Source organism: Cornus florida, unplaced genomic scaffold (assembly GCF_030987335.1).
Source record: "Cornus florida cultivar Cherokee Brave unplaced genomic scaffold, ASM3098733v1 CherokeeBrave_3.0.0_Hap2_Chr03, whole genome shotgun sequence".
Taxonomy (NCBI): domain Eukaryota; kingdom Viridiplantae; phylum Streptophyta; class Magnoliopsida; order Cornales; family Cornaceae; genus Cornus; species Cornus florida.
Genome location: NW_026775573.1, coordinates 34585306 through 34606031, shown reverse-complemented (window position 1 = coordinate 34606031; position 20726 = coordinate 34585306). Strand labels below are relative to the sequence as shown.

The 20726-nt window shown below is 34.3% G+C and overlaps 3 protein-coding genes across 3 annotated transcripts; 2 read left to right on the top strand and 1 right to left on the bottom strand.

Annotated features, from left to right (window-relative positions):
• Nucleotides 1–962: 962 nt before the first annotated feature.
• LOC132301423 (agamous-like MADS-box protein AGL62) lies at nucleotides 963–1586 on the top strand. The gene has a single exon (XM_059798673.1). It carries the CDS (start codon nucleotides 963–965, stop codon nucleotides 1584–1586), a length of 624 nt encoding a protein of 207 aa, XP_059654656.1.
• A 1774-nt stretch (nucleotides 1587–3360) lies between these two features.
• Nucleotides 3361–3960, top strand: LOC132301422 (agamous-like MADS-box protein AGL62). The gene has a single exon (XM_059798672.1). The coding sequence runs from the start codon at nucleotides 3361–3363 to the stop codon at nucleotides 3958–3960; it is 600 nt and encodes a 199-aa protein (XP_059654655.1).
• Nucleotides 3961–4941: 981 nt separating this feature from the next.
• Nucleotides 4942–18409, bottom strand: LOC132300236 (dynamin-related protein 3A-like). The gene is made up of 20 exons (XM_059797244.1): nucleotides 17854–18409; nucleotides 15349–15631; nucleotides 15207–15235; nucleotides 15003–15104; nucleotides 13101–13169; nucleotides 12952–13011; nucleotides 12533–12646; nucleotides 12030–12078; nucleotides 11825–11934; nucleotides 11130–11222; nucleotides 10880–10972; nucleotides 10653–10790; nucleotides 9514–9627; nucleotides 9273–9368; nucleotides 9053–9095; nucleotides 8593–8741; nucleotides 8318–8464; nucleotides 6542–6594; nucleotides 6241–6340; nucleotides 4942–5655 (listed from the first exon to the last, which is right to left on the bottom strand). The coding sequence occupies exons 1-20, from the start codon at nucleotides 18214–18216 to the stop codon at nucleotides 5383–5385; spliced, it is 2478 nt and encodes an 825-aa protein (XP_059653227.1). The 5' UTR covers nucleotides 18217–18409; the 3' UTR covers nucleotides 4942–5382.
• Nucleotides 18410–20726: the final 2317 nt, after the last annotated feature.

Sequence of the window (20726 nt, the reverse complement as noted above, 5' to 3'; positions counted from 1 at the left end):
TTACTTAAGGGTATTTTGGGATTTTTATAATAAAAAAATTTGATCAAATTGATGACCAGACGCAATTTGCTCTAAATTTTTAAAATACAAGGATTTATATGTACATAATAAATAATAGGAGTTTTTCTTGCATAATTTCTATTTTTAAAATACAGGAATTTTTTTGCATTTTATCCTAAAAAAATATTAAAAATTATATTTTTAAAAAATTAGGTTCTCAAAAAGGGATTCTTTTTGTGGATTGTGGGAATATTTAAGTGTCATTTTTGGAGAATCAAAGAAACAAAAAAAACAAAAAAATCATTCACGATGATTAATATAGTCCATGCATGCTTTTAAAAAACAAGACTTGAAAATTTTAATTTTTTCATAACCCAAAACAAGATGAAAGAATTAAGCATAAAAAAATTGGTGTGGGTCTCTCAGACTCTCACCTAATTATTCACTTGTCAAAAATAATTTAAAGACGTGATTATTCACTTGTCAAAAATAATTTAAAGTTGACCAATAATCAATATTTTTTTTTATGACACGTTTCAAGTAATTTCTTCCTAAATTGGTGCAAATTAATGCTCATAGTATATTCAGTATGGTTCCAATTCAATCTTCAACTCCAAACTTGATTCTTGTAATTTAGTAAATCTTTTTTTGTTTTTCCTATGAATAGTTAACTTATATACGCTAAGTAGAATAAATAGGCAACATTTTCTTTGACAATATATAAATATATATATCATTTCCTAAAACAAAGAAGAAAAAAAAAGGCAATTTTTTATTACAAGAGAACAATTTGCTAGCACCATTTTTTTCAAAACCATAATCACAACTTTCCAATCCTCTGTATATATATATATATATATATTTATATATACATTTTTCAACCATTAACCACAACTTTCTTTACAAACCTATATATACATATATATATATATATATCCTCATTTTTAACCATAGCAAACAATATGAAGACAACCCAAGGGCGAAAGAAGATTGAAATAAAAAAGATAGAGCAACTGAACAATCGTCAAGTAACCTTCTCCAAGCGCCGAGGCGGACTCTTCAAGAAAGCCAGCGAGATTTGCATCTTGAGCGGTGCAGAAGTCGCCGTCATCGTGTCCTCGCCAGGTGGTCGCGTGTTCTCCTTCGGGCACGAAAGCGTCGACGCCGTCATCAACAAGTATGTCCATGGTGGTTCACCCTTCTCCTCTAAACAGCCCGCCAAAACTCATCACCCTCCTCCCATGATGAAGCATGATGAGTTCAATAACAAGTACAATGAGATTTCGAAGGGGTTGGAGGCGGAGAAGAAAAGAAGTGTGATGATTGAGGAGGCGAAGAGTGCCGGCAACGGTGGTGGGTTCTGGTGGGATAGGGCGGTTGATGATAGCATGGGTTTGGAGGAGATGGAGCAGTACATGGCGGCGTTGGAAGAGTTGAAGAGGAAGGTGGACATTAGAGCTGATGAAATGATGATGATGAAAGCTTCTTCTACCATTCCCTTTACATCCATGCTTGCAACGGATGAAGCTGATCATTCCATTGGGTTGGGCCTAGACTACGGGTATCCGGAGATTTGTCCCGACTAATTCAAGTGCGGAATGAGTTTTAATTAATTAGTATAATAAAAATAATAATTAATAGACATTGGAAAGAATATCACACTATATGTGACCCTTACCAATGATTCTGTTTGGTTTTCTTTACTTTGGCATTATTTATTCCATCCACTCTTGTTACATGTATGATCAAATGTCTTTGTTTCTTTCATTTCTTCTTGTTACAAATCAATATCTTCGGTTTAGACTGAATGTGATGGTTGATTATGTTTTTTTAGTATGAATAATAATTTAGAGTCTCAAGTAAAGATAATTCTAAGCAATTTATGTGGTGTGATGATTTCAGCATCTAACATAAAATTATTCTGTCAAAGTCTCTTTCAGTAATTTTTATTTAATTTTTAATTTTTTTTGTAATTAAGGACATAAAATTATTCCGTCAAAGTCTGCTCCTATCATTAGTCTTTTAGTATTTTTTTATTTAATTTTTAATTTTTTTTTGAAGGGTACTCCAATAAAATAAAGTTGTTCACAAAGAATACTTCTCAATCAATGGGTATAAAATCATGGACAAGACTTGTATACTTATCAGTGAGTAGGTCATATCTATTCGGTTGATGTGTCCACTCAGGCGCTAAATGGGGGAGGTGATTGAATTTATTTAAAAAAAAAAAAAAAAAATTGTACTTATCACTTTTTTAATTTTATAATTACAGATTATTTGTACCTTAATAACTAAAACATATCACGGGTGGGTGAGTACGCAAATCTTTTCCATTCATTACTCCTTTAATGTTAGAGGACAAACTTCATTTCCTAAGATCAAGCTCCTGTGATGGAGGAGCAATCAAGGAGCAACAAAAGCCTAAGATCTTGGCAATAGATGATCTGTGAGCTGAACAATAAGGCAAACATTACGCAAGCATGATGGAATAATCATATCACTACTGAATAATCTAATCGAATAATTTTTGATTGATTATTTATGCTCAATACAAATAAGTGGAGGAATTCACTCCCTTATTTGTTGCATAAATAACGAATTAAAGATGATAGGTTTAACCATTCATTATCATTAATCATGCAAAAATCATCTTCCAAATTAAAAATAAAAAGTCGTCTTTTAATATCATGATATGTAATATATTAACACTAAATAATATTTATTTGAAAAATTATCCTTCTTATTTTTAGGTTCATTACTAATTATGGAACCAAACCAAATTAATCATTTTATCCATGTTAAATACTAGCTAGATAGAAAACGAGTTTGCCGAAGAAGTAATGAATTGGAAAAGCAATTTCAGGCATCATTTGAATTTTTTTTTTTATCATCAATAAATTATCTAGAAGATAAAAACACCCATAAAGGAAGTTTAAGGAAAACTACCATGTAATTTTGGATCCAAAATTATCAAAATATTAACTTAAAAGGTTTACTTTGAACTTTCAAAAAACAAAAAATTTTTAAAAAGGTTCAATTTGAGAATTACCATAATCACGGTTCAAGTTTGCCAAATTGAATTGAAAAAGCAATTCCAAACATTATTTGAATTTTTGTATTATGAAATAAATAATCTAGATTTTGAGTCTTTGACGCCATCTTTTTGACAACTTTTTCAATATATATATATATATATACATACTAGTAGTTTCCTTATTAAAAGATTGAGAAAAATACCTATATTTTTTTGTTTGGTAAGTGAGAAAATTTTCTATATATGTATATTAAAGCACCAATTTTTTTTCAGAACCATAACGTACCATTTACAACTTTCTTCACAAAATCCTCATAACAAACAACATGAAGAAGACAACCCAAGGCCGAAAGAAGATTGAAATCGAAAAAACAGAGCAAGTGAACAACCGCCAAGTCACCATCTCCAAACGCCGAGCCGGTCTCTTCAAGAAAGCCGGCGAGCTTTGCACCTTCAGTGGCGCAGAAGCTGCCGTGTCCTCACCGCCGCCACCGGGTGGTCACGCGTTCTCTTCCCGCCACGAAAGCGTCGTCCACGACGCTGTCATGGTCGACAAGCACGTCTGCGGTTCATCAAGTCTCCCTTCCATGCAGTATGACCAGATTTCCAAGGGAATAGAGGCCGAGAAGAGAAGGAGCGTGATGAATGAAGAAGGAAATAGAGTGGGTGGCGGGTTGTGGTGGGACCCACCAGTCGATGATGATATGAGTGATGATCGGGTCGAGCAGTACATGACTGCATTGACTACATTGGACGAGCTGAAGAAGAAGTTGGACATAAAAGCGAATGAAATAACGATGATGAAGGCTTCTTATACCAATGCAATCAATCATCATATTGAGATCATCAAACTGTGTACTATTGTAATCATAGGGTTAGTCATAGTTTTGATTTTGGTGGTGGGCAGTTTTGTGAGGTGTTTTTAATTAGCTAATCAATAATAATAATAATTCATAGACTTGTGAGTTTTTATTTATTTAATTATTTTTTTTTATGAAGCTGATTAAATTTGATTGTCTCTTTTAATAGTGTTTATATTGAATGTGATGGTTATGTTAATATATATATATATATATATATATATATATATATATTATACTTCTAGTATTGGTGGACAAACTTTAGTTGAGTATGGCTTGATTTAGATGAGTGTGGTAGTCATTGTTGATCCAAGTTTTTAGGCAAGTCCAATATGTAAAACCGATTCAAATCCAAACCATTTTTAAGGTTCTCTAAAACTGTGTTACGAGTTTTTAAGAACAGACCAAACAGATTTGATATTCGAACATTTTCTTCTCTCATTGTTTTGTGAATATATATATATATATATATATATATATATATATATATATATATTTAATCACCCTGGTAAAAGCATTAGTATCTACTAAATCAGTATCAATTACACTAGAAATTTCACCAAACATGTTATTGGATCGCATGTTATTTGTGATGTTATAAGTAACTGATAATTGCTTTGCTTTTGGGTTGGGCTGTTTGGTTTTTGGACTGGAGTTGACCTCCATTTCAATATTTTTTTTTTTTTTTTTTTTTGACCTAATATACTTGACATAAATCACCAATCGACATTTTGCATTTAAAATTAAAAAAAATTAATACACAATTCAAATTAAATTTTTAAAATTAAAAAAAAAAAAATTTATTAACAATTCAAATTAAATTTCCTCCTACTCCAATACTCCCAAAACATAACATTCTTGTATTGCTAATTCAGCTCAATGCCATGTTAATAGTACATTCCAAGGATCCCTAAAATTTGATATTATATATATATATATATATATATATAGATCCTTGATATGTATGAGCACAAAACTCAGGGTCATGTTACCAATGCCACCACAAACAAACATCATTTATTGGCCGAAGACAAGGGTAAACCGTACTGCATAAAAATTATTCACTGATACTAGTGGATAACCAATGAAACACTATAATCACTTTAAGGTTCAATTACAGAGCTTCCCAAAATATATGGTTACTATACACTACTCTTCACCACAAGACTAATCTAGAAGTAACACAGTAATTAATTAAAAAAATTAAATCACTCTAAGCAACCAAATATAATTGCTTTTTTTACTCGAGTTAAATGCATTAAAAAAAAAATGCTGGCCTATTATAATAGAGGGAATTAACTGCTCCTGTTATTCTGATAGGAGCATTGTAACACAATGCATTTATAACCAACCATATATAACAAGGAACAAAAGGGAATTTATAAGTGGGGTCAAAGCAGATCTTAAAAAATAGCTACCGATATTGTGTGAGAATGTCGGATAGTGAGTAACCACAAGAATACGATCGCATGCATTCTTTCAAATTGTTTACTGATCAAAAACCGTAGGATAGAAAATTGAACCGCCATTACGTCCACTTCCATTCCCGTTCGAATCTGCATTAGCATAGAACGGTGACTGTAGTTCCCCGGAATGAGATGACGTACGGGAGGTCGGGTTCCTAGGAGAAGCTGTGTAGGATTCAGTTGAACCATTGCTCATGGAATATAAAGATGACGATGGAAGCCCGTGGATCTTTGGCAAGCCCGTTGGATAACCCCGCTCAACCGTATCTGCATCAAGTGGTATTTCATCCAATGTCTACAAGAGGAGCAATCAGTCAAAACCGGCTAGAATTTTAATGATGCGTTTAGGCATTAGATGCTGCAAACTTTTGGCGAAGCACCAGCCTAGGAAATTTTGAAAACTAAAATTATACTTTTATTAAACTTTAATAATTAAGAATAAAATTCCATGAGAAGAGTAACAGTCCGTGGAAAATGCAGAAAGCCAACCCCAAAATAAAATAAAAAAGATATGTATACATCCGTGTATATTTCTCTATACATACACGCACGCGCGCACACACACATCTATATATATATATATATATATATGGGTGTGTATTTTCCATTTGAAGCTAGGAAAGAAGCCTGAAATGTAATAATTAAAAGAAAATATCTCTTTTATATCTCTGAACTCCATAACCAGTTTAGCTGATTAAAACAAGCCAGTAACCATGAGTGAATACTGGGCAAGTTGTTCATCCAGTTTTCCCACACCCACTACTTCATGGGGAAAGTAGCAGCACCAACAGAAAATATGCTAACCCGGCCAATATATCGTCGGCACAAAAATGGACAAGAAATTTTCTAGAGGATGTAAAAGTAATACAAAAGAACTCACACTGGACGCCTGTTGAAGAACATGAAGTGTGTCTCGGGTACGCTTTCTCTTCGTTGCCACCTCATCAGGTTCCTGCAACATCTCTTCGAATAGGTTGTCTCTGTTTTGGATCACAAGATGGGAAAAAATAAAACATCATAATCGTTTCACAAACCAAATATTTAGCAAAAGCTGAATAGTTGACTTGAGCAGCTCCAATGCTCGATAGTCCAAACAAAAGAAGACGAGTCCAATCTGATATTTAAAGGGAAAAGAAATGTGTAAAACAAATGGTATCTGAGCAATCACAACGCTTTATTACCTGTAAAGCTTTCTAATGAAGACATTATGCAGCTCTCGTTTTGTGTGGTTTACCTGGTAATGAATCAAAAAGATTGAACAAAAAGGTCATCAGAATTCACGACATACCAAGTGACTCAGAATACGGCCTCCAGATGTTGCACACTAAGAAGAGCATAAAAAAAGAAGGTAGATTAGATTGGCCATATTTTATGGATATTACAAAACTTTTAAGTTAATGAAGAAGAATAAGCCCAGGGAAGCTAGAAATTCTTATATTTATTTGGTTTTTTTTTTTTTTTTTTTTTTTTTAAATAAAGGGTTGCAGTAGCTTGCATTAATTGGTTTCAAGTTTCTAAACCCGATGGGTCAGGGACGGATTTGAGTGGGGCTTAGTAGGGGAGCTGTGGCCCTACTAATTGTTCGGTCTTAAGGTGGTGAGTCAAGTTTGCAACTTGCAGTAGATTGGTGATCTTTCTTATAGAAGGTTGGAAACCAAAAGAACAAGGAGTACACATACATACATGCATGCATAGATACATATATATATGGATGAGAACAAATCAAATGATTTGACATAAACTTCAGAGTCAGTTGTCTACTTGACACCAACACGCCTGCCTTTCACATCCGGCCTTGGGCAATGGGAGTGTGAAAAAAAAAAAAAAACTATGTTTATGTTTTCTGAATACTGTTTACCCTATAATAACCAAAACTTCCCAAAATTAGAAAGACTAGACTTGGATGGTTTGGACACAAAACAGAAATCTACAGATGTGTCAGTAAACATGAGGAATACTAGGTTTCATAGAAGGTAAGAGACGGAGGGAGTCAGCAAAAATAACATGAACTGAGATCGTCAAAAATGACTTTAAAAGTTAAATATGGTGCAAGAAATGCCTTGTAATAGAAGAAGAATGGATACACAGATTTCAAGTGGCCGACGCCATTCACATGGGCTTAAGACAAGGATTATTGTCAGATAATGATGATGTTGCACAATATTATATTTTATATATATATATATATATTCATTTTCTGGTGACCTTGGCATTGATCCTACCAGTTAATACTACCACTATAGAGACATATTTAGTGAAGTTATAATGAGATTACCACACAATGCTCTCAAAATATGATGAAAATTCGGCAAGGACAAACATATAATCACTTAATATTTAAGTTCATCAATTTATAGTTTTAGTGCAAATTATATATATAATATTATTGTTCAAACTTCAAAGTTGAGCCTCTAATACAAATTCCAGCCCGTCGCTGCTAACTATTAGGCTTTCAGAATGATACAAGACGTAAATAAAAACAATACATACATGTCCGCATAGATTAAAGCATTTCATAAATATTCAAGTGAAAAATGAGTATTAATTTGCAATATAGAGGATAAGAACGGAAATAAAAAAGAATCCAGGGGTAGAGTTGAGATTTTTCTTATCAAAACTGAGTTAAATTTACAATTTCAAAATGAATACAGTCTGCTTAGGTATAATTGAGGCCAATTCTCCACATAAATGCCCAATCCTAAGCACCAATTGCTAGTTGCCCAATCAGCTAGTCCAAATATAAGGTGAATGCGCTATTTACACCCACTTCAATTTTGAATAAATCAGTTTTTTTTTCCCCATTGGCAAGAAACACACACACACCCAATTGCCCCTACGGGGGTGTGAACCCTCGACCTTCTACTTTAGAAGGTGAGGAATTACAATTAGTTGTCAGAAACATTAAAGAAAGAGAAACACAGAAGCAAGTAGCAACTTTGTAGATACATAACAATTACCAGGAAGTGCATAATTGCTTTAGGAACAGAATCCTCAATGTTCTTTCTAACAATGTCATAATAGGACCTCAAGAGCAGCTTTGTGACTTGAATTTCGATAGTCTCCTGATCCGTATGCGTTTCTGAAGGCCTCAAGATGGATGGCGGCTTAAAAAATATCAAATAAGTATCACACGAGATATAAGCTAATTAAAACTCACAAAAATCGACATATCTAAACAATAGAAGATTAATAGAAATTAATTGAGTCTGGACAGTAGATCTTATGCACATACCTCTCTCAAATGGATCATAGAGAAGGCATGCTCCATGCTCTGAACAGGCTCATCAAAAAACTTGCTTGCTGAGTCCTCTTTGATAGGCATACGATTATTGGACCCACCAAAAATTGATGAAATCTTCCAACTTGAACCAGTTGTGTTTCCTGATTAATCATTATAGTAAAATTAGGTCTTCCATAATTATTCTACTGCTCTTCACTTCTTACAAACAATAGTCAGGAACAATTTGTGCCTCAAAAACAGCTAAAAAAATCATAAAAATCTAGCAAACTCCCTTCCCTCAAATCATGCCAAAGAGAATCAAACTTCAACTAGCATAACTCAAATTATAGTTCACACACACACACACACACACACACACACACACATATTTTCCAATGGAAATTAAATTCAGGTTCATAACAGTACTGAATATGCAATTAGATATCATCTAATTATTAAAATAATACTTTACCAGAAGCCGTCGTTTTCTCGAAATCTGCAACAGTCCGAACTCCCTATTAATCATCATGCAACAAAGCCACAGCAATAAGAATAATTAGATAATCTGAATCATGTTGGATCTTACAAAAGCAACTCCGATAAAATCTCTCAGTGACGATGTTGGTGTGAGTTGTTCAACCCAAAAGAAAAAGAGATTTTCAATAGAAGACAATAAAACAAATCAATCCTACCTGCTCAGGGATCATTCCATTCACTGATCTGGAAATAATAGCACGTGATTTGAAACTTCTTTCAGATGTTGATGCTTTCTCTGAATCTACTGCATCCTAATCAACAAAACACAAACCAACATTCAAAAACTAATAGTACCAGTATAGAGAATAAAAAAGATTGATCACAAAAAATGATTTTTTTTCCCCCCTCAACACAAGATACTTGCGACAACCAACAGGCAACAGCACAATTACATACCTTTTGCCTAGGAACGGATGCAGCTACCCTAGAAGAGTTGATCTGTTGCAATGCAATCTCTACAGCTTTACTCCCACCAATAAAATTCGGATGTGAAGTGTTTATGTAGTCCATCTACAAAACAGAATCACAGAAGTTGCAGTAATTTAAAGATTGTAGAAAAGCGTCAATAACACAGGCATTATTTATAACTGCTAGAAGGCTTTTATTTACAACAAAGAGCACAGAGAAGAATTTGGCTTTAGATCAATGCTCCAAAATTCAAAAAAAAAAAAACCGCGGCAAAACTGTCACTTTGGTGTACACAATAGTTGCATATTCAACGTACAACAACATTCATGGAAGCAATCCAAAAGGAAAAGTCAACACAGCCTATCATAATCAACCATCGTCACAGTATCTACACAAAGGATTGGCAAATTGCCAGGAAATGCCAAAAACAGCATACAAGATATTCTCATAAGGTCTATGCACAGCCAAGGCTAATAACATTATTTATGAAATAATGTCAGATGAGCATTATAATACCCAATGCTCGTCATCCAGGTTTGTTTATAAAGAAAAAAAAATTATGCTCTGGAACTCGTCTGCTTTAAACAGAACAAGACAGAAGTTAAAACGGTTCCCTTTTCCTTTTTTTTTTTTTTTTTTTTTTTTGGGGGGGGGGGGGGGGGGGGGGGTTTGGGGGTTTGAAATTAGAGGAAAGATTCACAATTAGGGTGCCCTACGAATATCCCTAATAACATCTACAAAAGGCGAGGCAATAGTGATGAAGATATAAACAAGCAGCAGTAAGTTTAATCCAAGGGAACAGGAAGACCAGAAAGGACATGATTAGTACTGGTAGTAGGAACTAGGAAAAAAGGTTTTTCTCAATGCCTCGTGCAAGGCCATGGTATTTGAAAAGCTAGCAACAAAGAAACTGTGGAATCAACCACAACTTGTTGGGATAAGGAATTGTTGAATGAATTGTCATAATGCTTATTTAAAGCATGGAAACTATATCCAGAATCATCACTACTTTAGTAAGGTCTACAGAGTAGTTTAGAATAACTTTAACGAAGACTTAAGAATTGGACTAGCAATTAAGTGTGAGAAGCAACCAGGAATTTTTTTTGAACATACAAGTTTCAGCATACCTCCATTTCAATAATGTGTCCAATCATTGTCTCTGAGGGTTGAAGGCCGCCTTGTAGAAAGTTCTTTATAACCTCATCCATGCGTCTTCGTAGAACAGGAAATCGCTGCAGTTCGTTGACCATACATCTATGGCTCATCTGAAGCGGAAACACATCAATATATCAATTATGGTCAAGATGATGATAATGCTTTATAAAGAACAAAGAGAGATTAAGAATTTCCATACCGCAAATAACTCATTGTAAATGAACCTAGCACATTGAAGGCTTGGGTCTAACAAACGAGATATTTGCCTCCGAATAAGAACTTCAAAAGGAACCTATATAAAAGGAGATTAATATAAAATGATATGTGTTAAGACCAAGATTAAACCAAAAAAGTAAACGCATGGGGAAAAAAAACATTGGACTATATCAAATGAAAGAAAATATATATATATAATAGGATGAAAATGGGACATATGCACTGAGACCTACTTCTGGTACAAACAATGCAGATCTAGGACCGGTTGCATTCTGAATGGCAGTACGAATATCATCATCAGTTAAGTCCTCACATGGGTCCACCTCCTGCCAGAGAGATCAATCTTGTCAAATTTTTATAGCAGCTTCAAGTTCAGCACTGAGTTCATTCACAATTGCAGTATTGACCACAATCACATATAGGACAAAAGCGAGAGAGGACACGTAAAAGCAGATTTAAAATTGCAATTCTAGGTAAGACCCCAGATACGATTATATCATTTTCCTTTACCATTTCACCCCATTTTATTAGTCAAAGAAGAGATTAGAAGATAGAGATTTTGAACCTCAGAGTCATTTAAGTTCCATATTGTGAGTGTCAGATTTTAAATTCCTTATCTTCCCCCCATATTTTCTCAGCTACCAATAGAACATTACCATATAAGAGGAATAAGTGAGGCATACATGACAGAAGGGCCGGAGAAGTGCTGCGGAAAGTAACAAATGACTATACAAAAAATGTTTCACAATTAAACATAATGTGGGAAAAATAACACATTAAGAAATTTTTTTTTTCCAGGTAAATAACACATTAAAAATGATTTAATATAATAAGAACCTGTAAACATTAAAAATGATTTACTAAAATAAGAACCTGCAACCTAGAATTGCAAAAGATACGTCAAATGAAATTAATATCAGGAACACACCTCCAAACTCTTTACAAATATTGACTGGAAAATATAATGGATTCGGGCTCCGCCGGACAGCTCAGATGTTGACATTTCTTCATTTTTCCCCTCTATCATTGAAGAGAATGCTATTTTCAACAAGAAATTAACGATACCGTCAATGAGCTCCAGAATTAATATCAATGCGGGCTGAACTATAGAAAGCAACTTAAGCCACGGTTACCTTCAGAGTATTTTGAAAGAAAGTTCAGAAGAAGAGCTCCCTGACCTGCCTATTTGTCAAAAAAAAAAAAAAAAAAAAAAAAAAAGGGGATAAGAAATCACACAAGTACAAAAATTAATAGAAAAACGTCAGCATGGTCGGTTGATAATCAAAGCTTCCAACTATCAACATATTATGCAAATGCATTGAAGTAAAGCTAAACAGAAGTTATAACATTCTGTGAAAGAAACTATTAACCTCAAAAGAAACGAAGAAATATATCATTAGAAACTGAATTACTGTCAAGACTGCCTCGAATCCAGCCAATTACATTAGGCAGTGGATTACCAGTAAAAAAGTTCCCTAAGTCCACTTCTGCCTACATATAAGCAACACACTAAGCCAAAACTACATTTACCTATATGCAAGGGGCAAAACCAGTGACCACTTGACTGGAAATGGTCTGGCAATCAATTTAGCAATGATCTCAAGCATTATGATGAATTTTGACAGTTAGAACAAACCTTTGATTCTGTGATTTCTCCATAGCTAGCATACTCCTTTGCAACAGAAGACAGTGCATTATTTATGCGTGCCCTCACTTCTGGAAGGATATTCTTTATATGTTGTACTAGGATCTGCATAAAACAAGGAGCAAATTTACATGAAATCTATGGCCTTATAGAAAAACGTGATGCATATAAGAGGTCCATTTATCATGAAATTCCAGATTGATCTAATAAAATGTAAAAGAGAACAAAAGATGGACTGTATACATATATATATATATATATAGAGAGAGAGAGAAGGGGGAAGAGAGAGACGCTACCTGCTGGAGGAGACCATTAAAGCAGGGTGCATTATTGAAAACCACATTGAGGGTAGAGCATGCTTAACATGGAACATCTATTTATAAGGAGTAAAGAATGTTGCGTATTTTTACCTGGTTCAACTTCTTTGCTAATTGGGGAACACCACAACGATCAGCGAGATCACTATAAACCTACATAACAGCAAAAGATATAAGTGAGCAGTTGATAATGAACACCAAGCCAAGACATGAACAATAATTTAAGGACATCATTGTCATACTGGACGACTGCGAAAGAACTTCTCTTCAGCCACGAGGGCATCCTTAATAGTGCGGTTAAGCATAATATCCTGTTTAAGAAAGATATTAGACAACCAGAACAGAACCAAAAAACTTACAAATGCATATACAGCCAATCAATAAAATAACTTGTTGATCTAGTGATTCTAAAGAGTTACGGTAAAAAATATGTGCTATAGATTATACGGACTACAATTTTGAACGATCTATGCCAATTCCATATCAGCAACTTTGCCTAACATTTGGATATATCGTTATTTGAAAATCGAAAAAGGAACAGAAAAATATGAACAATATACTTGATGCAGTAAATCAAGGATATCAAACAGGACATACAAATTATTGTTCTCAACATCGTCAGCCGCCACTCTTTTTAGCCATCATACAAAAAAAACTAGTGCCATTTCCAAATGTCATCAGAAAATCTTAGCCAAACCAACAATTTGCTACTTATTTGATAGCTCCATTAATAACATTTCATTTTGTATGTTTGTGTCCTTCGTAAAGTAACAAAAGACTCAACTGAGAGCTTCCCCTTCGTTGCAATATCCTAGTGGAGCAGTTTCAGCGCTTTGGTTTCCTGGATTAGTCTTGGGACCTTCTCCCATGTACTTTAAAGCTTAATGTATATCAAAGTACGAGTAAACCGTACAGAGGTTCAACTCCTAACTGAAGGGGACAATTAAATCTCTCACAAAAAGTATTGATCTATTCCTAAGGGTGGTTGTACATCCTCAATTATGATCTTCCATTGATCGTCCATGCTTTCAAGTCTCAATGAAAACTAAAAACAACAAGTATACTGCCCTAATAGATAGTTCTGCAATTCAACTTAAAAAATCATCTTCTTGTCATTTAAGTATGGTTCTCATGACTACAAAGTTCGCCACACTTCAATACCTATTAGCAGCCACACGGCAGTTTATAAGAACTTCAATTGACTATTCAAGTAGCACACAGATAAACTGGCACCCAAAATAAGTAGAATAAAAGAACACTTTTATCCCAAACAAAATTTGAACTGTCAACCTCCTTATTCGGAGGTGGAAGAGATACAGCAGTCAGTACAACAAAATGTGAATTGGGGAGAAAATGAACAAGATATGTTAGATACTTTGCTACACACAGCTGTCATTGTATATAACCTATCTAATAATACAATGCATATTTCGACAAAATAAAATTCCAAGAAAGACAGCATCCATAAGACTATCATCCAAAATTGCTAGAATCTAAACATTTTTTTTCTCTGAACACTTTGAAACAAGTTTTTTGAAGCGATGATGAGAATTTGAGTCGTAGAACTGCCACTTTGTACAAAATAATAACAAAGGTCATGCTCGTCTCAAATCATTGCCTCCCAGCACTTCGCATAGAGGGGACACGCAGTGGATGATGCCTTATAAAACAATTATAAAGAGTACGAAGGTAAGAGAGATGAATAGGAAGAGAACTAGCATCTTTCTGGATCACTCAACTTCTTTTTATTGGATGACAACTCACTCAGCTTCTTATGAGATTATTCATGTATTTGAATTAAAAATATAAACAGGGAAAATAGCAGTAATAACATTAGATAATAGATTATAGATATACAATGAAAAGGGGGAGGCAAAGGAAGAACGAAAGTTAGGGAAAAGGCATAACATGAACAAAGTATCATTTAATTGAATTGTTTCTTCTTCTTCTTCTTCTCCTTTTTTTTTTTTTGAGAAGTAAAATTGGAGAGTAAATTATAGCAACGGAGTGAACATGTACAAATTGTAAGAGGTTTACAAATAAAATGTATAAACGATAAAAAAAGATGTTTTCTGCCTTGGTTCGTCTAACACCTTAATTGGATTGCATAACTAGCTAGGTTTTTCATGAAGTTAAAATATTACCTCCTGACTACGATTCACAACACCTATGTAACCAAGTCGAAGGGGAATCACTTTTCCTAGCAAAAATTTGCGGGCGTCGGTTCCTCTATCCATGATATCCAACTGAAGCAACAAACTAAATATGATAAGCTAAATTAAAAATTAAACAACGGCTATTAAAAGATAGTTATATGCATGAGAAATTAACGGTCACTTATACTGCACCTTTGTGATTACACCAATTGTCCGGTTACCTGCCAAATCAAAGAATCATGTTTAAGCTATAAAATCAAATAGTGACCCCATCCTAATATGGCCAGTATTCCAGCTTTGTTCTAATAATAAACATATCGACAGTAGGACTTACCATCAGGATCGGCATTTCCAGCTATCTGAAGAGCATCTGAGTTTGCTAGGTCAGAATTTGCTGGTGTAACAGCTAGAATTAAACAGGTATCAACCCTAATATATGACATTATCATTGTTCGGATTCGTGCTTCAATATCAGAAGGCTGGTCACCAACAGGAACCTTTGTTATACCCGGCAAATCAACCAGTGTAATATCAAGAACATTTGGAGAAAAAATTTTCAACCGAATCTGCCTGTCAGAAACACCTTTATTTCCTCCTGTTTCCCTATCTGTCTCAGCCTAAAGTCAATTGTGGATTATTAGAGTAGAAAGATAAGTGTTTAAAAAATCTAAAAGAAACATCAGCGTTTAACAATTACAGATCCGAGCTTGCCACAATCTGAACAAACTAACTTCAGAATAATTTATAAAACCGTAAGAGTAGCTAGGAAAATGAAGAGTCACTTGATATTGCCATAAAGGTACCTTCCTTTTAATTCTATAATATCTAAAATAACTACATGCAAGGTTAAATCCTTTTCTGTTTTTATAATCAAAATAACTAAATGCAAGGTAGCATACACGATAGGTGCAGTAACGACCAGAAATGTACTCTCTCTCCTTGCTATTTCTAGATATTTCCCTTATACTCTAGCTAGATATCAGCAGATTTCACTATGAAACCTGCAATGTTACTCAATTGACTTTATATAATGACAATAATGCACTTTTCAAGACTGAACACTCCACAACTTACTTCTGTTTCATTTCACTCTACAATGATCATAATGAAGAATTAAAGAGCAAAGAGAACAGTAAAGAACTTGAATAACATGACAGGCACAAAGATTAGCTTAGACTGTTAAAAGCTTCCAGTTCATTAATAGATTATCACATGCAACATTGTGAATGAAAAGCAATAAATATCACAGCATATCTGAAATAAAGTGATTTAAAATAAAATAAAAGGAAAAAAAAAAAAAAAAAAAAAAAGAAGGCGGTGTAAGGTACAAGAGGTGTCGTCATGGAATTGCTATATAATCAGGCTAGGGAGGGGTGATCCTCCTTAATCATGATTCACCAACCTCAAACCTGGGTAACATGTGCTTCCTTCTCCCCAAGCTCACACCAACCTGGTTTAATTGCATTCCAGAACCTGTCCAACTAGCAGCAGGGCAGGCTGCTACCAACAAAATCAGGCCTTCCATTGCCAACCTCTGCTCTTACGTAGGATACCCTAAATTTTCCATTGATATGGTTGGAAAATGAACCGTTGAATATGCCTCTCCTTCTGTCATAGAACGTTTTTCTAGATCCAAAGGGGCTTCTATTTCCTCTCTTATTGTTGCTTTCAATGGTCATTTTGTGGAATTCCAATTTTTTCTGTCTTTTCAAATACATATGCCCTCAATGTATAGACAAAATCCATAAATTCTTGTTAGAATTTACATGTCCACCCATTACAGTACCTATGCTACACCGAGGATGGTGTTTGGCGAAGTGTTGATATGGGGAGAAGGGGTTGTGGAAGCCTATGCTACATTATATCAGAATGTCTGAAATACATATCCAGGGACACATCGATATCGATATGGTATAGTCTAACAAATCCAGTTGGGCAAACACTAGTAGGCATATTATTTGATAATAAACTACCATAAATTATACATTCTTTTGTAACATTATTGCTTCAAGATGAATGAATTGTCTCATTCTATAAAAAAACATAGATAAGTATTAAAAATTATATATACTTCTCTAGTTGTGCCTTCATGTCATTGGTTTTGAGATCTGATATACAAGAGGAAGCCTGAGTTTCAGTAATAATGCACTACTGTTCGGTGAAACAAATACATGCAATTGAAATTATTAAACCAACGTTTATAATACAGAAATAGAACAAAGTTTTTAAGATTTTTCAACCTACAGAAATAGAAAAAAGTTCTCAAGATTTCTCAACCTTCATTATAGGATATTTTTAGATCAAATTTTAGAATTTAAGACTTTTTAATCTTGGGGTCATTGAAAACCCTCTGTTGGGTACTTAGAAGACAATTTCAGTAATTGTGAATAAAAAATTCACACCTCGAAAATTATCCAAATGAAAATAGTTCATTATATTTCCAAACTACCACATTCCAGAAATATGTTTGACCCCTTATTCATCATATGATGAATAAACAGCCTCACCTAACAGCATAGACACAATTCTTTTCCTTGAAAACCTAAAACATCAGAACTTACACACATTTTTCAGTACATTTGACCCCTGCCCATTCAAAGAAAAAAAAAATCAAGCTTGATTCTTAAAAAATAAACAAATCTAATCCAACTAAGCTAGACAGTTGTAGTAGCCTTCATAATGTATAATTTACTGTTTTGATAAAATCACTTGCGATAAGTATTATTGCTCTCTCAAATTCAATCAATAAAAAATGAATACCAACGAGGCATCATCTGTGTCTAAACACAGAGTTAAGAAGAGTTGCAGCGCGATACAAAACCATATCATATAAACATACCTGAATTTCCTGACGAATTTCATTGAAATTGAAGAACCTCTTCCCCGGCAAGTGCAAGAACTCACCATACTCCTCTTCAGTGCCATCAGCCTTCCGCTTCGTCTGCAACAGCTGAAGGACCAAAGGCCGCCGCGTACAGATGTCGGAGCCCCTCGGCAAGAAGTCGCGGCCGACGAGCGCCTCGAGGACGCTAGATTTGCCGCTGCTTTGGCTTCCGACAACGCACACCTGAGGAAGCTCGATCACCGATAAGCTCCCGACCTGTGCGAAGATGTCCTGGAGCTTGTTCACGATTGGGATCACAGAGTGACCTAACGGAGTAGCAGATGAAGACGAGGACGAAGAGACTGGCTCGTCGGCCATGGATAGTGAAATCGAGATCGATTCGTGTAGTGAGAGAAAGTAGGGCGAGAGAGGGATTGGGGATTGGAGTTGCAGAGAGATCGGTGAAACCCTTGAGTTGAGTTGTGACGGTGGAAGAAAGAGAAACAGTTTGAAATCTATAGAGAGAGTGAGTGGGGGCGTTTCTCGTACCCCCAAGCAAAGGGAGAAAAATCTTGGACTGTGAAGGGAATTAAACTACGCACTTCATCTGAAAAGACCTTTGTGCCCTTCTGAATATCACTTTTTCGCCAAGTTCTTTTTGTCAGAACTTTTTCGCCAAGAAAATTGAGCAAAACTCTACCAATATGATTGGAATGGTCCGGCAAGTATTGTTATATGCAATTTTTATAAAACAATTCGAAAGAATTTTAAATAATTAAACACAAAAATATAAAATAATTTAAGTAATATCATTGATCAATAAATATTCTGGAAATAAGTAAATATCTGATCATTTATTATTAAAAATCATACAAAAATAATAATTTGGATAAATACACTTTGTAATGTAAGAAACCGTTTAAAGTTTATTATTGTTTTTTTATTTTCTCACTTCGAGCATGTGTATCGGCCTCATAAGTCAAAAGTGCGATTCGAGCGCAAAACCTCAAAAACTTACCTTCTGGATCCGTGTATGCCTAGCCACTGGAGACTTAAAGTCTATTATTAATATGAGTCTGTTTGGTAACGTTTATTTGTTATAAAATTTGTGAAAGTAAAAATATAAAAATATGTTTAGTAAAAATATGTTGTAAGTTTAAAAATGTTCATTGCTCCGGTACCAAATCTTACATTGTTTTACGAAACTTTTAACGCTATACAAAACAAAATAATTTTTACTAAATAATTTTTTACTGTTCACCGCTATAGTACCCAACAAAAATAAAAACAAAATGCCAACCAAACTGGTCGAATTAGATGAAAAGTTCAAATTGTTTTGCATGGGGACTACCTTTGGATGCCTTGTTTGAATTTAGACCACGATATTGAATGGTTGGGTTACGGAGCCCAACTAATTGAAACAACGAAAACTAGTAAAGATCGGGAGGCAGAAACCTCACAATAGTTCAAAAGAAAGAACAAATTGACCAAAAAATATTTAAAATACACACATACATATAAATATATATTAACATTGTTGAGTGGGACGAACAAAAAAGAGTATTGCCATGTATAGTCCAAAAATGTTAAATTCAGTCATCCTCCTACGTTGGAAAGCTGTGGGCTTTTTTAATTCCCTCTTGCTTTGGTTTGGGCCTCTCTCTTGTGGGCCTGCGGTTAGCTGTTTGCTCTCTTTGTTCTCTTTTCATCAATACAAATTTTCATTTATCAAAAAAACAAGTGTTACCTTCCAAAAACAAAAAACTACCCACAGTAATAATCATACTCTTCAGGATATATGTAAATATACTGATTCTGATAGAATTAAACTAAACAATATTAAAGTATTCACAAAATACCCGAGTGTATAATGCTACTCTATAACGCGTTTACCATTTTTTTTTTAAAAAAAAATTGAGTGAGAAGAAAACAGAATAATTGGAAAAATATTTTTTTTTGTTGAATTCTTGCATGATGCATATATAATGCCAAGAACATGAGATTGTTGCCTAAAAACTAAATATTGCATACATAATAAGAGCAGCTAAGTAACAGTAACAAAATCTAACCTTTACCAGTAACTAAATTCCATTTTATGATGGGTTTGGTATGTATTGCCATGTTTGGTTGGCATAGAGTCACTGGCTTGAAATTAGAATAGGAAATAAACTATATCGAATTTAAGTTTCAAAACGCCAATTCCATTATCATCACCTAGTGCAAACAAATGTAGTAGCTAATACACTTTTTTCTTTTTTTTTTTCCTAATTGGTATTCACACACAATTGTCTCTTTTGAGACTTAAACCCCTAACCTCCTTTTAGGAAGGAAGAAGATGATACCGCTAGGCCACTGCCCCGTTGATCAGTAGTTGATACACTTCAATTCTCTAATTGATTGACATGCCAACTCTAGATGAAGAAACAAACAAAGATTCAACCATGTCATGGGTACTATATTATATACAAAACACGATGTTTTCTCCAAAATATAAAAAATATATATATATTAAAAAGTTGTTTCTTTTGCTTTGAACAAGCCATATTAAATTTCAATAAGCTTTTCTCTTTGAAATTCAAATATTGTTCTTTAGTCTTAGACTAGAAGACACAACAACAATCCTAGACCAACAAAGTGGATGTACCGACATTAGATTCATATCAACAGAGTTTGGAACACACCTGCGAAATCAGTCAGGTTGAAGGTGATATTTGTTTCACCGGCTCAATGAGCATACTGATTATTGCATTCATGTCCACTGGATTGGAAACACACATATCACCACTCAGACAATCTTGCAAAACCTTGTCACACGCTATTAAAACCCAATCGCCAAGATCATCTTTATATCTGATCTTGTAAGTTCCTCCCATTAGCTTCAGTTCCAC

Coding starts and splice junctions, on each gene's coding strand:
- LOC132300236 (XM_059797244.1), bottom strand. CDS start 18,216: ATGGCCGACGAGCCAGTCTCTTCGTCCTCGTCTTCATCTGCTACTCCG. Junction 15,236..15,348: donor TGGAAATGCCGATCCTGATG/GTAAGTCCTACT, acceptor TTGATTTGGCAG/GTAACCGGACAATTGGTGTA. Junction 9,628..10,652: donor GACACATTATTGAAATGGAG/GTATGCTGAAAC, acceptor TCTGTTTTGTAG/ATGGACTACATAAACACTTC.
- LOC132301422 (XM_059798672.1), top strand. CDS start 3,361: ATGAAGAAGACAACCCAAGGCCGAAAGAAGATTGAAATCGAAAAAACA.
- LOC132301423 (XM_059798673.1), top strand. CDS start 963: ATGAAGACAACCCAAGGGCGAAAGAAGATTGAAATAAAAAAGATAGAG.